The sequence below is a fragment of the Leishmania infantum genome, chromosome 34 (genome assembly GCF_000002875.2).
Source record: "Leishmania infantum JPCM5 genome chromosome 34".
In the NCBI taxonomy this organism is placed as follows: domain Eukaryota; phylum Euglenozoa; class Kinetoplastea; order Trypanosomatida; family Trypanosomatidae; genus Leishmania; species Leishmania infantum.
In genome coordinates this window covers 936571-961744 of record NC_009418.2, presented here as the reverse complement: position 1 = coordinate 961744, position 25174 = coordinate 936571, and the positions used below count along the sequence as shown (strand labels likewise).

General features: G+C 59.4%; 6 protein-coding genes across 6 annotated transcripts; all 6 read left to right on the top strand.

Annotated features, from left to right (window-relative positions):
• Positions 1 to 1338: 1338 nt before the first annotated feature.
• Positions 1339 to 2556, top strand: LINJ_34_2270 (conserved hypothetical protein; the record flags this gene model as incomplete). The annotated part of the gene is made up of 1 exon (XM_001468553.1): positions 1339 to 2556. The coding sequence occupies one exon, from the start codon at positions 1339 to 1341 to the stop codon at positions 2554 to 2556; it is 1218 nt and encodes a 405-aa protein (XP_001468590.1).
• Positions 2557 to 4779: 2223 nt separating this feature from the next.
• LINJ_34_2260 (conserved hypothetical protein) lies at positions 4780 to 5913 on the top strand (the record flags this gene model as incomplete). The annotated part of the gene is made up of 1 exon (XM_001468552.1): positions 4780 to 5913. One exon carries the CDS (start codon positions 4780 to 4782, stop codon positions 5911 to 5913), a length of 1134 nt encoding a protein of 377 aa, XP_001468589.1.
• Positions 5914 to 8296: 2383 nt separating this feature from the next.
• Positions 8297 to 8713, top strand: LINJ_34_2250 (conserved hypothetical protein; the record flags this gene model as incomplete). The annotated part of the gene is made up of 1 exon (XM_001468551.1): positions 8297 to 8713. The coding sequence occupies one exon, from the start codon at positions 8297 to 8299 to the stop codon at positions 8711 to 8713; it is 417 nt and encodes a 138-aa protein (XP_001468588.1).
• Positions 8714 to 9714: 1001 nt separating this feature from the next.
• Positions 9715 to 10149, top strand: LINJ_34_2240 (putative ribosomal protein l35a; the record flags this gene model as incomplete). Its single annotated transcript, XM_001468550.1, has 1 exon — positions 9715 to 10149. One exon carries the CDS (start codon positions 9715 to 9717, stop codon positions 10147 to 10149), a length of 435 nt encoding a protein of 144 aa, XP_001468587.1.
• A 1648-nt stretch (positions 10150 to 11797) lies between these two features.
• LINJ_34_2230 (conserved hypothetical protein) lies at positions 11798 to 14425 on the top strand (the record flags this gene model as incomplete). Its single annotated transcript, XM_001468549.1, has 1 exon — positions 11798 to 14425. The coding sequence occupies one exon, from the start codon at positions 11798 to 11800 to the stop codon at positions 14423 to 14425; it is 2628 nt and encodes an 875-aa protein (XP_001468586.1).
• Positions 14426 to 19324: 4899 nt separating this feature from the next.
• On the top strand, positions 19325 to 24946 carry LINJ_34_2220 (conserved hypothetical protein; the record flags this gene model as incomplete). The annotated part of the gene is made up of 1 exon (XM_001468535.1): positions 19325 to 24946. The coding sequence occupies one exon, from the start codon at positions 19325 to 19327 to the stop codon at positions 24944 to 24946; it is 5622 nt and encodes a 1873-aa protein (XP_001468572.1).
• Positions 24947 to 25174: the final 228 nt, after the last annotated feature.

The following is a 25174-nucleotide window of genomic DNA, read 5'->3' as shown; positions in this document are numbered from 1 at the left end:
AGGATCACTGAGCTGCCATGACCAAGGCACACAAAACAGTTTATCCACGTCTGCTGCACCCCCTTTTTCGTGTGTGTGTGTGTGAAGGGCGGCTTTTGCCTTTTTCCTTCACTCTCTGTGCAGTCCTTATTCTGTTTCCCCTCCGTCACTTGTTGATAAACCCCCTCCACCGCCGCGGTGATGTACAGAGCTTATCGTGGCGCTGCTGCTGCGAGAGAAGGACAGAGCGGAGGAGAGGCAGCCGAGCGTAGACCAGTCGCAGCAGGGGGCATACACATTTGTGGACCTCCACCTACGCCTGTTGGGGGTTTTCGGTGCGCTTTCCTTCTCTTACCATCGCGCAACGCGCAAGTGAAGTTTCGCTGTTTGCTCCCCTCGGTGAAGGGGAGCAGGCGGCCCACTCGATGTACAGCGGGCGACACGCCCCTCCAACCTCCCCTTTTCGCTTTATTTGCCCATGCGCGCGCTCCTTGGCTGCCTCTCAGCTGAGAGCGCACACGAGGGAAGAAGGCAGCGCCCCCGTCCCCATCCCTCATCATCCAAAAGAAAAACACATACACACACACACCATGAAAAAAAGAACCCCCCCCCAAGTGCCCGTACAGGTGGAACAAGGCAACAGCTGCACTCCCGAACAACAAGAAACCGTTGCTCATCCAAGTGTATCTTCTGTTTGATGACGGGTTGTGTGGGAGGGAGAGGGGCGAAAAAAGTGGCTGCGTAGTAAGCGGGGAAGAGAAATTTTACCAACCGTGCCCTAGAAATGCAGCCGTGCTCCGGGAGACCGGCTCGCCACCTGTGAGGGAAGGATAACGGCGATGGTGCCGCGGACAATTCTCGCTGCATCAGATGACCTTGGTTGGCCGTGCCGTTTTATTTTTCCCTGTTAGTGCACGATATAGCCTTCGCTGAGCGTTTAGCAAACTCAGCGGCAGCTCCCGTCGCACTCCGCCCCCCTCTCCCCTTGCAATCGTCTTCATCAGAGCACCACCGTCGTCCCACTCTTCAAACGCAAGCGCTGTCATGTTTGCACGCAGCCAGCTATCTTACCGCTCCGCCTCCTCTCTTGATGTTTTTTTTCTTGCTCCTTCCCGTCGTCCCCCCCCCCATCGACATCGGCCTCACTATCTCCAACATTGACGCGCACTATTCCGTTATCTCAGAATCCTCCTTGCGCGGGGCACCTGGAACTCGGCGAAGCAAGCGAGGCACACACACACACACACACAAGGAAAAGTGAAACCGAAAAGTGTGCGCTGCACCTCTCTCAACTGCTCCTTCTATACCTCTCGGCGCTGAAAGATAACTGACCTCTTACTTACTGACACCAACACAAACATGAAATCACCGGAGTCTTTCGATGGTCTGAGCTCTCACTGCCAGCGGGCGCGCTTCCGGGTTCAGGCTTGCTTCGATACGGCAGCCCATGAGCTCATTCTCTCCGCCGAGGCATCCGAGAACTCTGCTCTGTTAATCGCAGATGACTGCTCGGTAGAACTACGCGTTGCACCGGTAAGTAGCGGTGCTGCCGGCGCCGCTGGCGTCTCACCAACGACGCACGCACTCACAGCATTGCCGTGGGATTGCAGCCGAATGCGACTTGGCGTCAACGGTATCAGTTACGGCACCGGCCCGCTGGTGTTGCGGGATGGAGACGAACTCACGCTGCACCCCAACCACGTCACAGAGGCCACAACGTCGTATACATACAACGTCAAAGCAGTTCCCGCATCGGCAGATGTGGCTGGGAATGAGATGGGGGATGGGCCCCCACTTGAGACCCGCCCCAGTGCATCTGAAGAGAATCATCGGCTGCGAGTGATCATGTCGAACATGGAGCAGTACGCAAAGTGGAACAATTTTTACAGCGAACGGTTCACCAACCTCGCCACGGTCAGCGTGCCGCCGAGCAACGGCACTTGTACGACCGGCCAGCTCCACAAATGTGCGTGTGGGTCCTATGTACAGGCAGAGGTGGGCACATCCGATGCCATGCCACGTGAGACACACCCACCCAACGCCGCGCAGACGCCGCTCGTGTGGGATGCAGACGCTGACGTGAATAAGGCGCTTCCGTCAGCACATGCCCGCACCCTCGTTACGCTGCTCCCCAGCCTCCCCCAGCTGCTAGATTTCGGCTCCCCTGCAACGCAGCCACCGACAGCGCCCCGTGCACCCTTGCCGGCAACGTGCTGCTGCTGTCCGTTCACGTCTGCATCCTCAAATCCGGCGCTGCGGCTCTGCAGAAAGAAGTCGGCTTATACATCAGCGGCCGCGCCTCCCTCTTCTATCGGTGAGAGCAGCGACGCGCAGCAAGTCTGCGAGACCGGCCCGTCTTTGCGTGTCGATGCGAGACAGACTTCTTGGAGCGTCTACGCCCAAGCTCGTCGCGACGACTGTGTAGCCGCTCCACAGGTCAGCAATGCAAAGAAAGCGGTTGATGCGCCCAACAGTGACGCCTTCTTGGGTGGCGCCTCACTTGGCAGGCCAGCTGTAGCGCTCTTGAACCGCATCAGCTCCTTAGAGAGTGCACTGATGGGCTTACGCTACGAATGAGCGAACCCTCGTCGGGAGCTTCCTTTCTTTTTCTCTAACTCCGCCAGTGGTGCCCAGAGATGCGCGGATGGCGGAATTGAGGCCACATGAGTGCCAGCGCCCACCCCGCACCTGTGCGCACACACGTGGGCGAGGTTTCCTGCGTTGTATGTGTTCGCGTCCGAAAAGGGCTGCGTTCCTCCTCCGTTCATCTCTCCTTTTTGCAAAAAAAAAAACGCCTCTGCCTTTTCATCACTCACTCACTTACAGACTGAATGATCTCCAAGCATGCACAGAGAGCGCGCGTCTGTTCCTAGACTAGATCCCTCATTTCTTTTGTTTTCATTTCTTACGTGCATACATGTCACCGATCAGACCTGTTCTCTTCTCTCCTGCTGCTTTTTCGTATTATCGTCTCGCTGCCACCGCCCCTCGATGACGGGGGGGACCCCTCGCAGTGCGTGGTATCACAGGGTCCGGTACACCCCTGCGCGGTGGGCAAGCCGAGCGGTCACCCTCTATCCCTGGCAATGCCCAACCAGTTTATGGTGGTGTCAGAGTCGGGCGCCTACGACGCGGGCATGCCAGAGCAATGCATCGCTGCTGGTGTCGGCGGTGAGGTCCTGGACGGCGTGGCGTCGGAGCGATCTGCGTCAGTACGCACAGCTTGTGCGATCCCTATGAGGACGCAGGGTGTCGGCGCGACTGGAAACGCATCCCGCCCCCCGCCCCTCACGCTGCCCACTGGTGTGGTGGGGGGAGCCCGAGCCACCTCGCGAGGGATGCACCAGAGGTGGGGACCTGCATGATGGGGCGGGTAGAGTTTGAGGCGACGAGCAGAGCGGGGGGCGGGTGGAGGTTGTGGCGGGGGGTGGCCGTGCTCTCGCATGGCTGAGCTGGCCCATTTCTGCGACGCGCGTGTCCACCGGGTGCTTCCCACCACGCGATGAGGAGAGGCGGGGGGGGAGCCTGCGACAAGCCGGTGGGGTGGGTGGTAGAGTGAGGCTTGACTCATGTTGTATATCAGAGATGGTGGACATGTTGACCAGAAGCGTCCCCCTCCCTGCCATTGCCCGCGAGACGGGGGGATTTGAAGCTCTTAAGCCGAGCGGCTAAAAAAGAAAGGTGCAGTTCGCTTTATATGGGTCGCAGTATAGGCAGAGGGCAGCTCATCATTGGCAACTGAAGGCAACTGGTTTGAGGTGTGACAGCGATGATGTGATTGATGCGTGCGCGCGTACTATGCAGCAGAGCTGACCGTTGTGCACCAAGGCGCGTACACCCCAAGAGACCAGTACATTCCCCTTTTCCCTTTGCTCGACCTCCGTGCTTCCTGTTGATCCCCGCCGCAGACTCGCACCTGTCTCTTTGCGTACTCGCGACGGCTCTCCGATGCCCGCCCCCTCCCCCCTGCTGCTGTCTGCGCGACCTCCCCTTCTTCATCCTATGCACTGCCTCTCTCCTCTTTCTTCTCCTCCTCACACCCTGCGTGTTCGCCTCCACACGCGCACGCACGCCTGGACACCGACTCTTGCTTGGCCCACTGTTTTATGTGCTTTTTTCACCTTGCCGTTGCCAGCGGTGAAACGCGGTAGGAGATCATTTAGTATCGTCAAAAAGACAGCGAGGTGGGGTGCTTCGCCGCCAAGCACGACAGCCGCGCGAATCCCATACACCATTCCGCGCACTGGGACAAAAAAATCCAGAAGAATAACTGCGGAAGAGATAACAAGGACAGGAGGCGCTCGGGTGTCTGTCGCGCACCTTAACTCACGCAGCACCGGCGGCACGTCGAGTGGCTGTGATTTTTCTCATCAATCTCCTCTGCATCTCCTCTTGTTCATTTTTTTGTACGTCGTATTGCTAGTTGTGCTCTTCACTTCGAAATACATTTTTGAACTCCGCTGCCTCTTTCCCCCCTCAGTTTGTGACTTTGCCTTCTCCTTAGTGCCACGTGTGCCTCACTGTGCGAGCTCGCGAGGAGCGATCCGCTCCGCCTTCCCCATGAACGCGAACTCCCCTCGACGTACACCGATACCCAAACGTCTGCTCAAGGACTAAATCGGATGCTAACGGCAGAAAGGCAACCCTTAACACGCATCAAGCGCTTTTTTTTTGGGGAGCACCTCTCCCCTTGTGCTAGCGTCCTTTTTCGACCTTTTCGTTATCGAACGTGGGCCGCTGCTTTAGTCCTTCCTTTTTTTCGCTCGTCGCGTGTGTTTCTTGGGCCGTGCATGTCGCACTATGCTTAGAGAGTCAGCTTCGAGCTCGCAAGGTGGCGAAGGCGGGGGAGGCGGACTCACGGGCGAGAACGCTTTCAGTCGATCGGCCTTCTTGCCGGCCTGGGTGCCCCCCGAAGCCTCCACCCTACATCAGCGATCGGCATCGCTCACACCTCAACTGAACTCAACAACTTGCTCGCCCCTGCTGGGCCTTCGCCGCTCAAATGCGTCTAAGATGGCCGGGCATGGTGACGATGGCTTGCGCGGAGCGGGGGCCAGCGCATCACCACAGCCGCCTCTGGGGAACCCTCGCTTCGGCTTGTCGCCGCAGAGAGCGTCGACATCACTGAACATGCCGTCGCCACCACTCAGCAGTATGTATTACTCGCCGCAGGTGCCGCCAGCGCAGTGCTCAGGCTTATCGATTACGCCCACCGTTGCCTCGTTCATGTCGTCTTCCTCTTCCCATTCCCCTACCGCCGCGCGGGTGCTGATGAGCGCCGCGGCTTCGCAGTCGCCGTCGCGCCGCCCAGTACGATTGGCGCTCGGGGCCTTCTGCATGTTAAATGCGGTTATCGCTTTCCTGTTCACGTGGATGATGTGCACGCAGCAGATCGGCTTTGCGCTGACGGCGGCAAAGCGGCGGTGGGACCTCAAGGAGCGATCTGGCGCGACCTGCACGGCTGGCGTCTATTACTTAATCATCGGGCTTGTGCTGCTTATAGACCGACTAAGCTCGACTGTTGCCGTGGTTGCTCAACTAGGCGTACGGCTCGTGAGGGCCGGCTTTCCGTCGATTCTTCGCTGGTTGATGTGGTGCGTTAGTAGAATAGCAGCGTCGAGGGTTTGTGTTCCACTGCTGCGCCGCTTAGCCCCACACGCCGCCATCGCCTCGTCTGAGAATTACCGGATGCTAATGCGAAGCAAGTCGGCGCGGCCTCTTCGGTCTTCTAGTGCAGCCGTTCCTGCTGTTGGTGCGCCGACGGCGCTCTCGGGCCATGGGCTACTGCCACGCTTTTCATGCAGCCAGATGGGCTCCTCGTTTCAGTGTTCGCAGACGAACTCGATGCGCGAATCCATGGCCGATTCGGAGGTGGATAGGCGACCGTGCTCCGCCACCGCTGCATCACTGAGTATTCGGCGACGCGGTGGCTGACGTTGTCGATGCACGGCCCGTGTAGCGGCGTGATCGTCCCTGCTGTAAGCTGCCCCGACGGCGCTGACTTTGCAGCAATGTGATCATGCTCTCCTCTGGTGCATCTCCTCGTGCCACGGCGTGGGGCGACTTTGTGTTGTTTTGCTTCGTTTCCGTTCTCTTTGTTGCTCACATCCACCTAACAGTAGCGGCCGCTCTCTTGTACATGCCTTGCTTCGTCTTTGTGTGTTCCTTTGATGTATGCGTGTGGATGTATGTTTCTGACGCATCACCAGTGCGTCTTCCTCTCCCCGTGACAGAGTCTCGTGCGAGGGCCCGAGCTCGAGCGTTGCCTGCTCTCGCTTCCTCCCCCTCTTCGTCCATCATACATAGTCGCGCATTGCCTTTGGGCGATTTCGAAGTAGAGCTCGATGAGGGAGACGCGTGACAACAGTGGCGGACGCTCACACGCACTCGCGGCTGTGCTGCCTCCTCTCGCTTCCCCTTTTGCTGCCGCTGCGCGAACCCGTTGTGTGCGCGTTTTGACGCATGTTCGCCCTTGCTCAACTCTCCTCCCCTCAAATGCTGCATTGCGGCACCAACGTCGTTGAAAAGGAGAAGAGTGCGCATCGACCCACCCACACCTATAGATGGTATTTTGGGCGGCTTTTCTCTCTCTCCGATTCTGGCTCCATGCGTCAGCAGCACGGCGTCACGAGGACCGGGGCGGGGGGGGGCGAGAGGCGGCGGAAAGGGCACCACACATCCACATGAATATACCCTCACAAGAAAGAGAAGCAAGCACGTATTCCCTGTGCACAGCAGCAGCCGTTCTGCAGAGGTGGCGATTTCATAGTGTAGAAATGCAAAACCCACCCACACACACACACACGAGCGCGAATTGCAACAAGGGCACAGCTCCGGCTCTGAGCAGAGATGGACGAGGTGCGATGACAAGACGAGAGGGAAGGCGCGCTACTTCTTGCCGCTCCTTTTTTTTTCGCGGTGTGCCACTGTGGCAGAGCAACCCCACTGCATGCGCGAGGCGTAGAAGCGGTGCCCTCTTCGATTCACTGTTGTGCATCGACAGCTTGTAACCCCCTCTTCTCTTCCGCCTCTTTTCTTGCATGCTACACGCTCCATATTTGGCGCCTGCGCAACTCCGCCCACTAAACGTCAACGGCGGCGACGGCTGCTGATAGTGTCCGTTTACTCCACAGAAAAGAAAAAACAACAGCGTAGTCGCTCGGTTTTCGTACTGCAGCATTGGGTGAGTTATCGGGTGCCATACACCCACATAAGGACACCATAGCGGTGCTCGTGTGCTTCTTTCTTCGTACTGTGCACGCCTGTATCCCCTTTCTCTCTTCCTCTCTACCTACTCTGTTTACGTGTTGAGATTCTTCAGGGGGGCGGGGCGCTGTTTGGTTGCGCGTCTTACCCGACGACGTGGCGTTGTCTCCTCGTACTTGTTATTTGTTGCTCTTTGTTGTATGCGGGCTTACCGGCATTGCGTAAGCCACTAGAACCCACGTACATTGAGTGCAACAACAGCCTCAGCGATACACCTACTCTCTCACATACGTGCACGCGCGCACGTATACGCGCGTGTTGCCATATCGACTGTCCCAAATCTTGCGCAGGTTTCTTTGATCAGGAGAAGAGTCACCTTCATGTGGCGCGGCTTCATATACATACACGTACGCAAACAATTTGATTTTTTTTTTTTGGGGGGGGCCTCGACTTTGCATTACGCATTTCGGCCAGTCCCTGCTCCCGGTCCCGCTTGCACTCGCTCTCTCTCTAACACACACACACACGTGTTGTTCGTTTCGTGTCGTTTACCGCCTTTCTACTACACACATATATATACATATATACATGTATGTGTGTATTTTTTTTTCGCGTGTGCTCATTGTGCGTTTGGTTTAGTATCGTTCTTTCATCAGCGCTTTTTTTTTGTGCATTCCGGGGCGCCTCCTTTTCCCGGCTCATTTGTGACGCACTTGTCCTTATTTTTTCTTTCTCTTCATTGCTTTTTTTTTGCAGCGATTTTAGTCTCTCAGTGTCTCGTGTGCTGGTGGCGCACAGGTAGCAGCAGCAGCAGCGGCAGCGGAATCCGTGTTTTCCATCCGTGTTCTGTCGTCTCTTCGCCTTTATCTCGGCTTAGGGTGCCTTGTGGTGCTGCGTCTCGCGCGCACCACCAGGCCCTCATCTGCCTACCAAAACACACGCACACACGTCCAGCATCACTACCCGCTTTCCTTTCTGCTGTCTTTGCCCTTCGCGCCCGCTTTGCTCATCTTCGTACGCGACTCCTTCTCTTCCCCGTTCCACCCCTTCACAGGTTACATCAACGCCGACCAGCAGACACTCATACAGGTGCGCCGCTAGGTATCCCACCATGGGTTTTGGCACCCGCTCCTGCATGGTGTTCTGCTACCTGAACGGTGTCTGTGCGGTGTTCATTAGCTACTTGTTCAAAATAGGCATCGACTCGATGGCAATCACTTCGGTCATCAACAAATGGGATCGGCAGGAAAAGGCGCGTGCGTGCCGCAACGCCGGTATTCTGTACTTGATCTTGGCGGTGGCGGTGACGGTTAAGGATGCGATAGACACCTGTCGTGAGCGGCGCCTGAGCAGAGGCGTTGACCAACGAATGGCAGAGTACGGCGTGGCTGACGCACCCGCTGGCGCGGAGGAAACCGTACCTCTGCTTGAGTGTAGCGCTTACGTCCACGGTGACGGTACGCGCCGCCGCAGTGTTGCCGGGCGTGGTGGCAGTGGCAGCGGCGGTTACGGTGGTGCGTATTACTAGGAGGATGCACGCGTGCATCTCTCTCTCTGTGCGCATACTTCTCCATGCAGCGTCAGTGTCGACTCGCAGGCAGTTTTCCTTTTTGACGTGTTGATCTGCGGTCGCGTGCTGTGGTCCCTTCGTGGCAAACGAAGTGGTGCAGTAGTCTGGACATGCGCGTTGGTGTGCATGCGCCAACGTCCATGCCACTGACGTCTTTCCTCGTCCCTTCACTTTTTCTTTCATTCTTTCATATTGCTAGAACAAAAACACAGGAGGGAGGAGGATTGAGCAAGCGTATCGATGTACAACGTGGGCAGAGGGCAGCACTGCCGGCGACCCCTCACTGCGTGTGCGTGTGTTTGTCATGTAGGACGCAGCGAGCGCAAGAAGAACGGCGCAGATGATGATGCCGTCTTGCACGAACAACGCTATTGAGCAAAGGAAAGAGAGAGGAAGGGAAGAGAAAACCGGAGGAGGACGCTGCTCCACGTGCTGCCCAAGAGGAGACGACGCAGCACGTCACAGATAGCTTTTGGTACTCCAGCGCAGACGCGGAGATGGGTGCGTTTCCGTTGAGGGAGGGGCGTCGATGACGCACGGTGCACCGCTTCTCAGCCGTGTGTCTTTTGCTGTGTGGCCACGCAGAGTCGCTGCGCGAGCACAAAGGCGAACCTCAGCAGCGCGCCACCACGTGGACGGGCACGCGTTCGCAATCGATCGGACAAGTAAAAGCAGCGAGCCGCGGCGCTCGTGTAGTCGAGTGCACGGTGCACTCACAGAGACGACCCATGACACGCTATGCGTCTCTTCATATTGGCGCCTCGTTCCCATGTGCCTTTGAGGTCTACCCCCTCTCTCCGAATTATGCGCTATTCCTTTTCCTCGAAAAAATTTCACCGCTGCCAAACCTTCATCAACTCTCTTCCCTGCGCCCTCCCCTCACCCCACACACAAACTCAAACGCCCTTTTTCTTCACTCGCTTCTGCAGCCGTTAACATCCGGATCGACTTCAACACGGATGACTACCTCGAAGGTCCATTCGCAGCGCAGCAAGAAGCTGCACCAGCTGTCTGCCAAGACGAGCAGGGTGAACCGCAACCGCAAGGCACCTCGTCTTTACATGAAGGGCACGCTCGCCGGCTACACGCGTGGCCTGCATGGTCAGACCAAGCAAACTGCACTGGTCCGCGTTGAGAACGTCAACACCCGCGAGGACGCCACGTGGTATGTGGGCAAGCGCGTCTGCTACGTCTACCACGGCAAGAAGGTGAAGCGGTGTGTGCGCTGGAGCAAGGCGCCCGCGCGCCGCAGCACCACTCGTGCCTTGTGGGGTCGCGTGACACGCCCGCACGGTAACGCCGGTATGATGCGCGTCAAGTTCAACGGCGCGTCTGTGCCGGCGTCCGCCATTGGCCGCCGCATCCGTGTGTACCTGTACCCGAGCCAGATCTAGAGAGCCCCACGAGCCACGAAGAGGGAGGGCGCCCGTAGCGGGGTTTTGAGTCGATCTCGAGCACGATCTCTTTGTGGGAGCTTTCGCTTCGTCGACTGACTCTCTGCACGGTACCGGACAGGACGGTGAGGGATGGATACGACTGAGTTACGAAAGCAGGAAAACAAGACGGCACGGCTGGAGGGTTGACTCTCGCAGCTCCTCCACACCCTTCTCTTCTTACAAGTTGTGGGTGTTGGCGGCGGCGGCGTGAGTGGTCTCGGTTTCCGTACACCATCTCTTCCTTTTCTTTTGTTCTTTTCGCTTTCATTATCTACGACGGACAAAAACGAAAACAAAAACACACACAAACGTACACCCGAACCCGCAAATAACCCACGATGCCGCACCGGCCACTTCACGTGATGGCCGGTGAATGGAGCAGTAGATGGGGTTGTGACGCGCACGCTTCGCTAGAGGAGGATGAGAAGTAGGATGCATCGCCAGCGTTGTCGAAAGGCTCCACTGGGACTGTCGCTTCAATTCCAACTGTTCAGGCAGCGCCGATGTTCACACACACCGAAAGAGGAAGACGGTGCTGCACTACTCGTTAGCCCTGCCTGGGGAGTTCGTGCGTGTGTGTGTGCCGCTCTCCCTCTGGACGCCGCTGTCTTTCTGATGTGACCACTTCAGAGATGCCGCCCTCTGCATAAGGGCTGTTGCCATGCACACGCACGCGCGCACACAGGCGCACATATATATGGACACAGACAAGACTTTTCTCCTCTCTATGCACCCCGCTCCCTCTCGCTCTCGCTCGTGCTGTTTTTGTTGTTTCACTATCCTGTTCGGGAGGGGTACCGTTTTATGGGGCATACCTGCACACAGGAGAGAAGGACGGACGTGAGGACCGCAAATCGGCTCCCCCTCTCTTTCTGTCTTGAGCGCCTAAACTCACGCACGGCCACATCCACCTATTCCCACCGCAACCCCCCCCCCCAGCAGCGAGCTCCCGCTAGCTTCGCGAGCTTCCGCGCCGCTTATTGTGCTTCTCCTTGTACAGCAGTTTGCTGTTTACCAACGGCCATTTCTACTGTTTGTGTGTTACCTGCTGCTGTGCTTTCTTTCGTTTCACCGACATCCCCGGTGGCTCTAAGCAGACGAATCGAGGAAGCTGTTGAACGAGTGCGTACCCCCCAATCCGTGTGTGAGCGGCGTCATCGCTTAGTTGTTTTCTCACTCTTGTCTGAAACACGTTGCATGGGGCCGTCCACACAAACACAGACAGATACACACACAGGTCTATTTGTCATGTGGCGCACACTAGCTCGCCGTGCTGAGCTCTCTCTCTCTCTCGAAACTCGCCCTTCTCTCGTGTTCACGTTTAGCTGGTCCATGAGGTGTGCGCTCTGAGACACTACCCTCGCTCGGCTTCCCTGTACTTCCCTCCACCCCCTGTTGTGCTCCTTCGCCTCTCCTTCCCTTCCTTTCCCTCCCCTCCGAAACAGAAAAAAAAAACAGAGGCGCTTCACGTTTGCCTCGCTGCACTTCATTCCAGTCTCCTCTTACTAGTCTTGTGCGCTTACCTTCTTTTTCTCGACTTATCTCTCACTCTCTTTGCCTTTTTGTCCGTTCTCCTGCTACGCCGTGTGTTTTGACTTCGCTGAGTATGCTGCAACAGGAGGCGTTTCGAATACACAGGAAGTCTAGCGACGCCACGGCTAGCGTCGGCACGGGATACCAGGACGATGCCGTCGCCACCACCACCTTGCCGTGCACTTCGACTTCTCACTGTGTGCCACCATCGGCTTTGCCAGCTCCTAATGGATGCTCTTCGACGGCGGCGGTGGGGGCCGGCGAAGTCGCGGCGGTTTCATCAATATTACCACCACCAACGTCGTCTTCAGCTGACGGCGAGCAGATGCTGAGTCTCCACACAGTAGTGCAGGAGACGCATGCCGGGACGAAATCACAGCAGCAGATCTTGGCCGAGCGCGCGCGCGCCTCGTTTCGCCATGACCGCCGCCTCCAACGAGGTCAGAGAGATCCCAGACAGACCGACGCACTCTCATCGTCAACGCCTCACTACCCTCATCCTTTGATGGGCTCTCCAGCGTGGGTAGCACTTCCAGAGTCGGTGGTGGCACACAGTGAGGAGACCGCCTCGCCTTCACTGCTGCTTGATGGCGCCGATGAGCGTAACTGCGTCTCTGCTCGCCCGACTGCGTGGATGTGCAGCTGCTCCTCCGTCATGAACTCCACTCCGCCTCAGCTGCTTCCGCCATCCGCTGCATCGACGACGAGCTCCGCAACACTTGGTGGCCGCGCGGGCGGGCTGGCGTATCAGTCTCTCACCGCGGAGGATGACGAGGGCGATGTGGAGTACAAGTGGCGCCTCACCGGCATCTCGCCGAGCCGCTTCCAGCACCTCGTGACGCAAATGCAGTTTCGCGTCTCGGAGGGCCATGGCCAGTGCCTCTACGAGCTCGGTGTCTCCGACGACGGCACCCCTCGCGGGCTGACCCGGCGGGACTTCAACGAGTCCGTGCAGACCATTAATCGTATGGCAGCTCAGCTGCAACTAGAGGCGACGCTGCTGCAATGCTGTGTCGTCAGAAAGACTGCCGCGACCCCGGCCGGAGGCAGCGTTTCCTCCCCATACGACAAGTTAAAGGTCAGTGTGGCAGAGCGCGCGGAGCGAGATGGCGAACAACATGAACCATGTCACAGCAAGGAGAATGAGGAGGAGCTGCTGTGTGGAGAGATTATGCTATCGCGGCGTCAGGCAGGCAATAGCGGCCACGATTTGAGCGTCGCCTTCTGCGGCGCCGTCGGCTCCGGCAAGTCGACGCTGATGGCGGTGCTCCTCACGTCTCGCCTCGACGACGGCTGCGGTGGAACGCGGCAGGCCCTGTTCAACCACAAGCACGAGCTCGACACAGGGCGGACAAGCTCGCTGGCGTCGCGGGTTTGGACGGTGACGCAGACACCGGCTGACACGTCATCAGAGCTGAAGCGGCCCGTCAGTGCAGCGCAGCTGCCGTCGCCCAGGGATTCGCCCGCTGCGGCCCTGCGCGGCTCCGCTCCCAGCTGGTCCTGCACCTCATCTCCTGCGGCGCCGCTGCCAACATCGACGCTGCCTTTCACGGGCGCCTCGCCTCGCTCCATCACGCTTCTCGACGCTGGTGGCGACATCACTAAGACGATGCTGTTTTGTCTCATGAGCCGCAAGCCGGATTACGTGTGCGTGTGCGTAGCGGCCGACACTGCCGACGTCTCCGACGTCTCTCTCTACGCGGAGGTGTGCTGCGCCATGAACACACCGTTTGTCGTGGTGGTCACCAAGAGCGACTTGGTGGAGGAATTCGAGCTGGATGGCCTCATCATGGAGCTCGCCATTGCGCTGGAGGTGGTGGGGTGTGAGTCGGAGCAGGTGGACTCGACACTGATGGCTGCGGCGTACTGCCGGGCGTGGCTACCACGCCACCGCGACGCCGCCGTGGAGGGGGGTGTGGGCACGACGACTCCCATTTCCACCCCAAACACGACAGCGGTCCCGCCCCGTGCCGAGCGGCTGCGCGTGCCCGTGTTTTGTGTGTCGTCGGTGCAAGGGGGAGAAGGTCTGGAGTTGTTCCGCTATTGCCTCTCCCACATACAGAACCCTCCTCCCTCGCCTCTGCTGAGCCCGTCTTCGTGGGCCTCAAAGCCCCCCTTTGAAGTGCTCCTTGACTACGCCTTTGCCGTCGATGGCGTGGGGCATGTTGTGCACGGCCGCGTTGCACGCGGCCCAGTCGAGGTGGGGTGCAGCTGCTACATCGGGCCTGGCAGCGACGGTCGCTTCTATGCCGTGCTTGTGCGCGGCATCCACGTTGACGGTGAGCACGTGAACGAGGCGCAGGTTGGCGACGAGGCCACGTTCGCTCTGAACCGACTGCCGGACGCGGTGACGGTCTCGCACAAGGGCAAAGTTCTCGTGCGCCAGCCGGAGACGGCGGTGTGGTCTTTCCAGGCTGCCGTCTCGGTGCTGTCGCAGTCGATAAGCGCGCATATGGAGCCGATCATGTACACTCGCAATGCGCGTCAGGCTGTGTGCGTGACTTCTGTGACGCCACCTGGCAGCGAGGAGGAGAGCGACGCCGCCGCAGCAGCCGGCCTTCGCGAGAGCATCCTCGTACAGTGCCGTTTTCTCTTTCGTCCAGAGGTAGTCAGCGCCGGCGACGCGGTGGTGCTGCACTGGGCCCCGCGCGGCATTGCCGTTGGCCGCATCACGTCCATGAACGCGCCGGCCAAGGTGTAGACAGAGATAGAGGCTGATGTAGAAATTGGCGGCTAGACGGCAAATACCCGGTGACTCTTCACGGAGAGGAGAATGCGTGCGAGTAGGTGTGTGCGTGTGTGTGATCGCAGGGGCGCGGGGTGCTTGTGCCGAGATGCTGGAGAAGCGGCAGAGAGAGAGGCAGCTGGAGGGGTTAGTGGCGCAGCGCGCGTTGCACTAAAACTCCCCTCCTACAGCGAAAGTTGAGCAGAGTGGTGGCGTTTCGTACTGCAGGTGGAGATACTGTGTGCGACTGCCTCAGCAAGGGCTGACACTGCCGCCTCTTCGCCCCCCCTCCCTCCCTCCCTTTGTTGCTCTTCTTTTGACCTCCTCAATTCTCTTCTGCATGCCTGCCGGCTCGCGCGCGTATTCCCGCAGACCCGCTTTGCACGGAAAGAGACATGACGAACGGCCAGCAGGCGCAACGGGCTGCATCTAGTTTACGGTTGTGCCCCGCTTTGCTGTTCTTGTCGTTTGCACTCTTCTTCAGTCGGCCACCCAGCTCCTGAACCCTCCGCAGATGCTCCTCTGCCTCTTCACCCTTTTTATTCTGACAGTTACCCCCCTTTTTATCTTCGTTTCTGTCTCGCCAGTTGCACCTTCCACTGTGGACCCTGCCGGCAGTGCTGCTGCCGCAGCGGGCGTCCTGGGAGAGGAAGGGTATGCGCGTGGGCGAGGAAACGTGGGGGCGAGTTAGCGGTGACTGTGTAGAAGGGTGTGATCTTCTCTGTGCGTGCTCTCTTTGTGCTTCCTTTTTGCTTTCCTCGTTTTTTTTTCTATGCCGTGTGTCTCTGCGTGCGCGAGCGTCGAAAGTGTGGTGGGAGCATGCGAACCCAGTCGAGCGGGTGTGCTTCCGCCGGCTCCCGCGCACACCTACATGATGAAGTGTTGCTGCGCGTTCGGCCATACAGGAACGCGCCGCGGCTGTCGTCCGACTTGCACCCACGCATACACGAAACGGAGAAAGCCAATGAGGAGATGGGAGGCTGTGGTACTCACCACCGCTGCTGTGATTTAACTGAATCTCCCTTCTGTCATGCGCTGCCCTTCTCTCGTTCACCTTTGTTGTTTCACCAAGCCGAGAACGGAAAGAAAACGACTGGTCACTTGTGCTGGCCTTCTACGATGGAAGAGTGGCTGCGGATGACCCACCCCTCTGCTTTCTTGTCGTCCAGTGTATCTTATTCTCTTTTATTATGTTTTATGGCGCGCTCCTCTCCCATGAGAAGACACCTCGGTGCATGGTATCAGGGCCCAGCACCCACTCTCTGGGGAAGAAAAGAGCCTGCGGTGTGCCCTCGGGTACGTTTGCAGACGCTTGGTGTCGGCGGACAGGTTTGAAATGGCACTGCCACCGGTGCGCCGCGCGAGATCCGCGGATCGCCCGACGCTCGAGGCAGACCGCGTTTCACGCAATGGTGTTGCGCGCAGGGATGCCATTGCACGCACCTCACTCGCGCTGCACGGGCCTCCGCCGTCGTGTGTATATCGCTGCTCCCCACATCCTCCGTCCCCTGACCTGGGAACGGCGGGCTGTGAGCGCTCTGTGTGCGCGGGCGCATGCGTATCGGCGGGGCTCTTGGGGTGGCCCCTTCCGCTTGACGCAGCCACGCCTGTGAAAGAGGTGCGGGTCGAGGACCAGGTGGGGTGCCCTTTGCTGCCCCCGACTCACAGCAGCGTGCCACCCTGCCGCGGCACATGCGGGCATGCGGTCCAGGCACGCGCCCACCCCCCGCTGCATCGGCGGAAAGGGACGATGTGGACAGCGCGCTCCCACGGGCAACGATGCCGCGCTGAAGCAGGCCCCTCCCCCTTCCAAGGTATGCACAAGTGCGAGCGCTGTGCGCAGGCGCTGTCGGTGGGCAGCTGGCACGGTGTGCCGCACTCCGAGCAAGGTGTGCGGGAGGTGGGCAGGGCTCAGCCCCCGGCTGCGTGTGAGCGGAATATGCGGCATCTTCTGCGTCCGACCGGGGTGGGCTGATGCTGCACAGGTGCCGGAAGCGTGGGGGAGGACAGCACCGGTCTGCACCATCGAGTCCTCCAGACTCCCGTGTGGAGAGACGCCGCGCCGCGCTGCGGCATGCCGCGGCCTGAAGCGGGTGAGGGCGAAGCATGGCATGCAGGGAGAGTGCGCAGGGTCTCGGAGGGCCCTGGGCTGAGTCTGGGCAGCGTCCTCCTTGAGCCCACCCGGCACGCACATAGAAGAGCATCCCCTGCTGCCCGCACGGCAGACGCCGCCGCTTCCTGCCCTCGAGCCGGAGCGTGGGCGCGGCCCGCGTGGATGACGCCGTGTCGTCCACACCCGGGCCCGCGTGGCGCCGATGACACGGCACGCATGCGAGGAAGGGGCGAGGAAGGAGAGGGAGAGGTCATTAGGCACGCGCCCCGATGCAACGGCAGGGCGGCTCGCCCTTGACGACGAGGGCGCAGCCGTGGCGCGGTAGCGCTGGAGGAACTGTTGTTGTACTTCTGTACGGGCTTGGCTTTTGGAGGGAGATGAAGCGCGTTGAAAGAAATGTAGCGTTGTTTCTGAAGTGCTGCAGCGCGACTGCGTTTTGCAGCAACCGAATCATTTCCTCCCTCTTCTTCCGCACTGCTCTTCGTTTCCTCTCGCTCTCTCTCGATCGATTTTCTGCTTGCATTGCGTTTCCAGTTTTTTTTTTTGCAATTATATTTCACCGATTGTGTCGCGGAAACGTGCGACGACTCAGAGAGCTCTTCCGGTTTCCGTGCTTGCTTACTTGCGGCTGGGCTCGCTCTTCTCTCTTGCAACACATCTAGTTGTTTTTGCTGAATCATGCTGTCGAAACTCATCCGTTAGGCAGGAAGGGAGCGGGAAAGTTGGATGCTTCGCGCCCCTATATATTTGCGAGACGAAAGGGTATTGCGTGTGCGTGCCCCGTAACCCCCCCCCTCCAACAAAAAACGTCGACTCCGGGGCGTTGGTGTGTCGTGCAAGCCAGACGTGAGCACGAGCATGCGTGAGGCGGATGTGCATGCCGACGGATGCGCTCTTCTTTTTTTTTCTTGAAGAAGAACGAATCTATGTATGTATACATGTATTCTTGTTTTTATATATACGATGGACTGCTGTTTATCACTTGTGCGATGTGGTATGTGTGTGTTTCCTCGCATTTTCTCTCGTGGCGGCTTTGGGTGACGCCTCATCCCCCTTTTCGTCTGTTGTTCATGTTGCGCCGTTTCCTCCTCCGTCCGCATACATGCGCACACCTGCGGCGACGGAGGCACAACTTGGGATGCCTTGTCGTTTGTTTTTTCCCGGATATTACACAAGGCGTTCACGCGGAGAAGGGGATGCTCTTTAGCAATCGACAAGTGCGATATAAGGTGCTGCTCCCTCAGTCTTAGAGGGCGGCGAAAAAAAAAAAGAAGACGCTGGCAATGAAGCAACACGCGGCGAGGCAACTCTGCTCGTCAGGCATTCCCTTCAGATTGCTCGACTGTCCTTTTTCTGAGCAGTATGGTTAGGGAGAGTAGGGCCAGAGAGCGCGCACGATGATGATCGTCACGTGCTCCGGTATCGCACAATGCTGGATCGCAAGCGCATGGTCGCCGAGAAGGTGCTTCACGGCGTTTTTCTCTCTTCACAATATGTTTTATGCCTACAGTGGCTTGCTTTCGGTTGCTGACAACAAAGGCAAGAACGCCCCTTTTCTTACATAGATGTTCAGCGTGTTCATTCTGCACAACAACATCAGCTAAACCATATTCTTTCCCTGGTCCGTCACAGCCCCGCCATCGCGCAGTGCGAAGCATCCCTAGAAACATGTGTTGCATCGATGGGCCAGCTCAGCCATGCGAGAGCACGGCCACCCCCCACCACAACCTCCACCCGCCCCCCCCGCTCTGCTCGTCGCCTCAAACTCTACCCGCCCCATCATGCAGGTCCCCACCTCTGGTGCATCCCTCGCGAGGTGGCTCGGGCTCCCCCCACCACACCAGTGGGCAGCGTGAGGGCCGGGGGGTGGGATGCCTTTCCAGTCGCGCCGACACCCTGCGTCCTCATAGGGATCGCACAAGCTGTGCGTACTGACGCAGATCGCTCCGACGCCACGCCGTCCAGGACCTCACCGCCGACACCAGCAGCGATGCATTGCTCTGGCATGCCCGCGTCGTAGGCGCCCGACTCTGACACCACCATAAACTGGTTGGGCATTGCCAGGAATAGAGGGTGGCCGCTCGGCTTGCCCACCGCGCAGGGGTGTACCGGACCCTGTGATACCACGCACTGTGAGGGGTCCCCCCCCGTCATCTAGGTTCAGGCATCTCCGCGTTAGAAAAAAAAATGAAAAGCAATAATCGCACCAGTTTGCTGATTAGGCTGCTGTTTCCTTGCTCTTCTACTCTTGCTTCGCTCTCTCTGGGTGCCTTTCTTCCGTCATTCTACCCTGCACCCCCCAACGGCCACATCGATGGTCTTGCTGCGCCGTATCGCTTGAGGGAGCCCGTGTTGCCTTTTTTGTTGTCGCGCGTTCGTTTGAATTCTCCTTGAATGCTGCGTGCTGTGTTGCCCTTTGCATTTTACACCGCGGCGTAGTGCTCCATTCTGTTAGCCCTGTGCGCGCGCGCGTGGAGCAGCTTTTTTTCGTTTCCTCTCGCCACCGCCGACTGTAGCCGTGCCAGTCCGTTCAAGAAGCGGTCGGAGGTACAACATCCCCCTCTACAGACACACACATACACAGATCTCTCTAGTCATTAGCGACAAAAAAAGAGGTGCACCCTCTTCTCCCCTCTTGCGTCGTCCCTCCTAGGCTTTCAAGTGCCTCCGTTTCTTTACGTGTCGTAGTCTTTTTCCACGTAGCACGTCTCCTGCTTTTAGCTCCCTTTACAAGACGCCGCAGTATCACCAGCAGCGAGAGGATGGCGTCGCTATGCGCGTCGGCATGCGATGTGCATGAATCTCTGAACGACAGCGGGGAGACAGACAGACAGATGGTGCTTATCCATGTCGATAACACCTTGCTTGCAATGCGCACGAGCAACCGGCTCAATTATCGCAGCAGTCCGCTAAAGGAGAAGGAAGCTAGCGAGTACGCAGTTGCTCAGGAACTGCTTGACCTGCAGCGGCGTCTCTTCGCCGGGGCTGTGCCCGTGCCCGGCCGCACTTCGTCTTCGTCCTCGGTGCACCCCTCTCCGCAGGGGAAAAGTAATCCTGCCTGCGCCTGCTCCACCGAGGCACTACCGGATCTCGTGCCATTGGCTCTACCGGATAGCTACTCGAAGCACGGCGAGGTGAGTGAGGTGGCAATTCTGAGCGCCTTCGCAAACGTGTGTCGCAGCCCTAACACCTCGGCAGTTGTCACCGGCGTCGCCCTCACCGCTTTGGTCGACATGTTGGACTTGCCCTGCGCATTCGTGTCAATGTACGGCGTGTACGCCGCGATCGAGGCCGCCTCCGAAACGCGTGCTGAGGTGCACGATAGCGCCTCGCATGAGGTGCTGCTCTCTCGCATCTTTAGCGTCTATGTCGCTGCTCTGAATCACCCCGCAGCGGTCATGGCCGACGGCGGCGTGCACGTGCGGGCACTTGGCCGCATGATGGTGCTGGCCACGCACCCCGAGGCAAGTCAACTACTGAAGCGCACCGTGGAGAAGAGCATGCGACTCATCGTCATGACGTTGTTCCGCCGGTTGCTGCATCTGCCAGCGGACGAGGACGCGCGCGGGGCGTTGGTGGCGGCAGGTGTGACGGTGCTGCGGTTCATAAGCCGCCTTATCAGCGGCGACATCGCCTGCTTCGACAACGACGGCCACGAGGTCGCGTCGACGGTGGCGTTTGGCGGCAGCGAGGGATTGGCAGGCACTTCAGCGAGCGGTGGAAGCGGTGACGACAAGACCTCACCTTTGGAGAACACGATCACGCTGATTCAACTGGAGGGACTTGCACTCGCGCAGGATTGTCTGCTGCTGCTTCGGTGCTCCCTCAGCAAGCCCTTGTTTGCGCCGCTGCTGGACACAGTGCAGAACCAGCTGTGCCGCGCGCTCTTGATCGCCGGCGTTGGCACTATGCGCACCATTGTTCTTGCCCAAACGCTGCGCACGGTCCACCTCGTCATGCAGGGCTCCTCGGTGCACTTGATCCCACAGATATACAACTTCATCCGCGTGCTGCACCTCAACCCGCTAGAGGCGCTCGCAAACGAGCTTGCCGACGCCGGCGCTGTCCAGCCGGGTTCGCCGGTGGGCCGTAGCGGTTCTCCAGTCGCGTCCAGGCCTCCGGCCAGTCCTGTCAGCACTGCTTCCTCCGGCCACGGCAACTCTGGCCGACTCTCTGCGCAGCAGCTGCAGAGGAAGCAGGAGCGGCGCGACATCCTTCTGGAGAGCTTGGCGGAGTTTTGCAGCGACCCGCGCTTTGGCAGCTTCTGCTTTATCCACTACGACCTTTCGTGGCGGTACGCCTCGCTGCTGCCGCAGCTTTACCAGGTCCTGGCAAACCACGTCTACCCCGTCTTTCACGGCGACCCAGAGGAGGTGGCGACAGCGGCGTGGTCACAGCGGCGGAGCGGCATGGCAGGAGACCGAAAGGCCGCCGCCCAACGACGCCAGAGGGCTGCTGCTGCTGTGGATTACCGCAGAGACAGGCGCCAACGGAGCATGGCGGCGCGGCGTCTGCCGCGCAGCACCCAACGCACGGCGCTGGATGCGACGACGAACATGGTGTCCGGCATCGCGATCCGGGCCATCGCGTCAGGTGCATTGCCGTCGACTGCCGCCGAGTCAGATACCACCATCTGCGCCGGAAGCCCCTCGACGTCCCTCGCGGAGTTGCAGCGCCTCATCCAGCATGCGCAGAAGGAGAAGGACAAGCTGAACTACTTTGCATCGCTCTTTGAGGACTCACCGATAAAGAAAGGCATCCCGTTCCTGCTCGAGCACGCCATTCGCGTGCCTGCCGGCGCGGAGGAGGAGACCTCCTTGAAGCACTGTACAAAGCTTGTGCTTGCAGAGCCGGCAGGCGGGCGGGAGCTCGGCGAGGCCCTATACCGTCTCAGCATTGTGCTGAACAAGCGTGTGCTTGGGGACTACATTGGTGAGCAGGGCCGCAACCAGCCAGAGGACGTCGCCGCTGCCGAGGATGCAACGAGACCGGCTGCTCTCTTCTCTGTTCGGTTCTTCGAGGAGCAGCTCGACGGATTCATTCACCAGTTTGAGTTCCACAATAAGCCGCTGCTAGATTCGATTCGCGAAATGGTGTTCCTCCTCTGTCTGCCCGGTGAGTCGCAGAAGATTGACCGAGTGATGGAGTCCTTCGCGAAGCACTGGTACCAGCAGAATGTGACCTACCGCGAGGACGGCACTTTGGTCAAGGACGAGACGCTCAACCCCTTCCACAGCGACTCGGGCGCCTTTGTCCTCTCTTTTGCCATCATTATGCTCAACACGGATCAGCACTCCGGCAAGGTGGCGCAGCAGATGAAGAGGGAGGACTTTGTGAAGATGAACCGCGGCATCGACGACGGCAAGGACATCCCCGCGGCCTACCTCGGCAGCATCTACGACGACGTTCGTCAGCACGAGGTGGTGATGGCCGAGATGATGGACCGCGGCTTCGCGAACGATACGACGTGGAGGCTGGAAATGCAGCCGTGCTTGAACTTTGTGCATCACGCGCTGAGCGCAGCGGCAGAGGTCGAGAAGGCGGAGGCGGTGAAGGCGCTGACGACCATATCGTCTCACGAGCTCGGCGCTGCGACCGCCGCCGCCACGGCGGGTTCGACAGTCGCAACGGCGCGTATGCGTGACCCCGAGAGTGGCGTCCTGCAGATCTTCGACCTGCTTCTCTTTCAGTCTCTCTGGAAGCGCAGTCTGCTCGTGCTCGATGGCATGTTGGCGTCCGCCGTGGACGAGGTGTCGTTGTCGATTGTGGCTACCGGTGACACCATCGCGCGCGCCGTCGAGGAGGCGGAGCAGCAGTTGCCGGCTGAGATGGCTATTCTGCAATCGAGCCTGCGCGGCGTCTGCCTGCTGGCGCGTGCTGCCCACGCACTTTCTTTACCCGTGGTGGCCGACCAGTGCTTTATGGGGCTGCTAAAGTATGTCGTGATGAGCGACTTGACGAACGCCGAGGAAGAGGTGCGCGCCCTGTACCGCAGTGTGCCGAAACTGTTGTGCATGCGCGAGATCTTTGCGCTGCTCGTGGACATCTACAGCAGCCTCGAGGACAGCTGGCTGCCGCTGTCGCGCTTGATACTGGACATGCAGTTGGTGGGGCTGTTTGCCGAGCCTGCGCAAGCGGCGGCGAGGGGCAGGCCGAAACCGCGTGGGGCTGATGATGGCGACGCTGAGGCGTCGGACAGCAGGGCAGCGCAGCGGTCGGTGTCGGCGCCGACAGAGCCCCTTCACGTGCTTTTGCAGGACCCCGGCATCTACGCCAACGTCTTTGCACCACTCTCGGCAGCCTCCGCTGCTGGGGACATTGCCGCGGAGCAGAAAGCGGCGAGTGAGCGCGGCTGGTTCTCTTCTCTGTTTGGGGGTAGCGGGGCGCTGCAGGTGTCGACGGTCCAGCTGTCTGAGCTGCGAGATGCACTCGGTCGAATAGGCAGCTGCATCCCAAATATGCGTCGGCTTTTGTCGATTCTGCAGCGAGTGTCAGCTGATCCGAACGCTGCCCAGCGGTGTTTGTGCAGTCTCTCTGCCGTTTCTAGCATTGAGGAAGATATCGCCGGCAGCAGCGGCAACGGCGTCAACTCAGCCCCAGCAGAAGGGGAGGGCAAGAAAGGAAATGGGCACCCTAGCGGCCTGGACGAGGCCTCCGCCTACGCCGCCTCGTACGAACTCGCTTTCATCTGCGCAGTTGTGGGTGGCGCCGCAACAACGGCGGTGCTTCAACCCGCGCACTTTGCCTCGCTCACCACCCGCGTTAGCCGGCTGCTGCGGGAGGTGGACGTGTATCTGCACGACACCCGCGCGAGCGACGGTGTGCGGGCGTACTGGTGCACCCTTGGCAATCGCGTTGTGTGCGCGTCGCTGCAGCTCATGGCGGTTCACTGGCGCGGCCAGCACGGCGCCGTCGCTATGGAGCAGCTATGGGCATGCTGGATGCGTGCCGCTCCTTCGACCTTCGCCTTCGTCGTGGCTCGCCCCGTCGCAGCGTTTCTCTACGACCAAGTCGTTGTTCTGGATGAGGCTGAGAAGGGCGCTGGCCCAGGCGAGAAGGAAAGGGACGCAATGCAGCCGTGGGCCTCTGGCAGCGAAGTACTTGTTCTCCTTGCACCCTTCGCGGTACACGCCGCCGCCGTCTCTGATGTCGTGGTACAGCGCCAGATTGGCTCCCTCCTTTTGCATGTGGTGCAGCAACGCCGCTACAGCGTCTCGGACGACACGGAGAGTATTGTGTCGCTCTGCCTGTCGTTTAGCGTGTGGATGCGACACAGCCGCGCCGCAGGGTCGAGCACGGCGGTCGGCGACACACCAGAGAGCAATGAGGCGGCACTCACGAAAGCGAAGTGCGGGGCGGTGGCCACCACATCCCTTCCAAGCGGTGCCAGCGTGGCGGAGGTGCTGGGCCTTTGTGGGCGCAACGTGCTCCTGGACAACGCCGGCACGGCCGCCGGTGGAGCTGGCGCGGAAAGGGGCGAGTGGTGCAGCCTTTGGGTGTTTGTGCTTCGAAGTCTTGGCGCGCTGGCCCTCTGCAGCTCCGATGCGCGTGATGGCAGCGAGGCAATCTTGTGCCTGCAGCGTGCTTTGCTGGATTCAGAAGCACACGATCTTCCCTCCTCTGCGGTTATGGCTGTGTATGAGGACATCCTCATCCCTCTGACAGAGCGTCTGTGCGCACCGAAGGCGCGATTGCAGACTGGTCTGCAGTGGGCCGGCGCGAGAAAGGCCGCCTTGCGCGAAAACAGCGGCGCCGCCGCGAGCTTCAGCCGAAGCGTTCTCGGCAGTCTCGTCAACTCACTCGTGTCGCCGGTGTCGCCGGAGCGGAACGGGCAGGGTGAGTCGATGGCTTCTGTGGTCGGCGCCTCCGCTCTGTCTCGGCGATCTGCACCGCCGACGCTTGTGTTCACGGAGGTGAAGTGCCGATTACTGAGCTTGGTGCCCAAGGTCCTGCTGCGGTACACGGCCGCGCTAACGACGCAGCCGGATTTGCTGCTGTCGTTGTGGAGGCGGGTTCTGGGCACCTTGTACGCGGTGCACAGTGCTTACCCGGTCATAGAAGATGCTGCCGGGCATGGCATGGGCGGCGGTAGCACCTCCCATGACGATGCGATGCTGGTGCAGGAGGCGGTGGAGGAGACGGTAAAGAATATGATCTACGTGGTCGCCTCCACTTGGCAGTGCTCGTCGTCGTCGACAGTGGGCAGTGTCGCCGGTACCCAGCAGCAGCACGCGGCTGCTTTCTGGGCCGCGATTGTGCGCTTCTTGCAGCCTTTTTCGTTCTCGGCACCGCTGGTTGATTTTATGGTCCAGGCTGGCCTTGTGCGGATAGAGGCTGGTGCTGAGGCTGCTATCGCACCGGACGCTGCTGCTCCAGCTGGTTGAGTCTTATTCTCTCTGCCTATCTTGTATGCTCTGTGCTTTACGCGCGGGGAAGAGGTGAGCACGAGCTCGTCGGCCGCTTGTGCTTGAGAGTGAGGTGTACGCACGTAATGGCGGTGGAAAGAAACGAAAAAGGCGAAGCACAAGAGGCAAAGCAGGCAAGCAACAGCAACAGCAGAAATGTGCACCATCGGAAGAACGCGATTACCACTCGAGATGCAAACACGCATA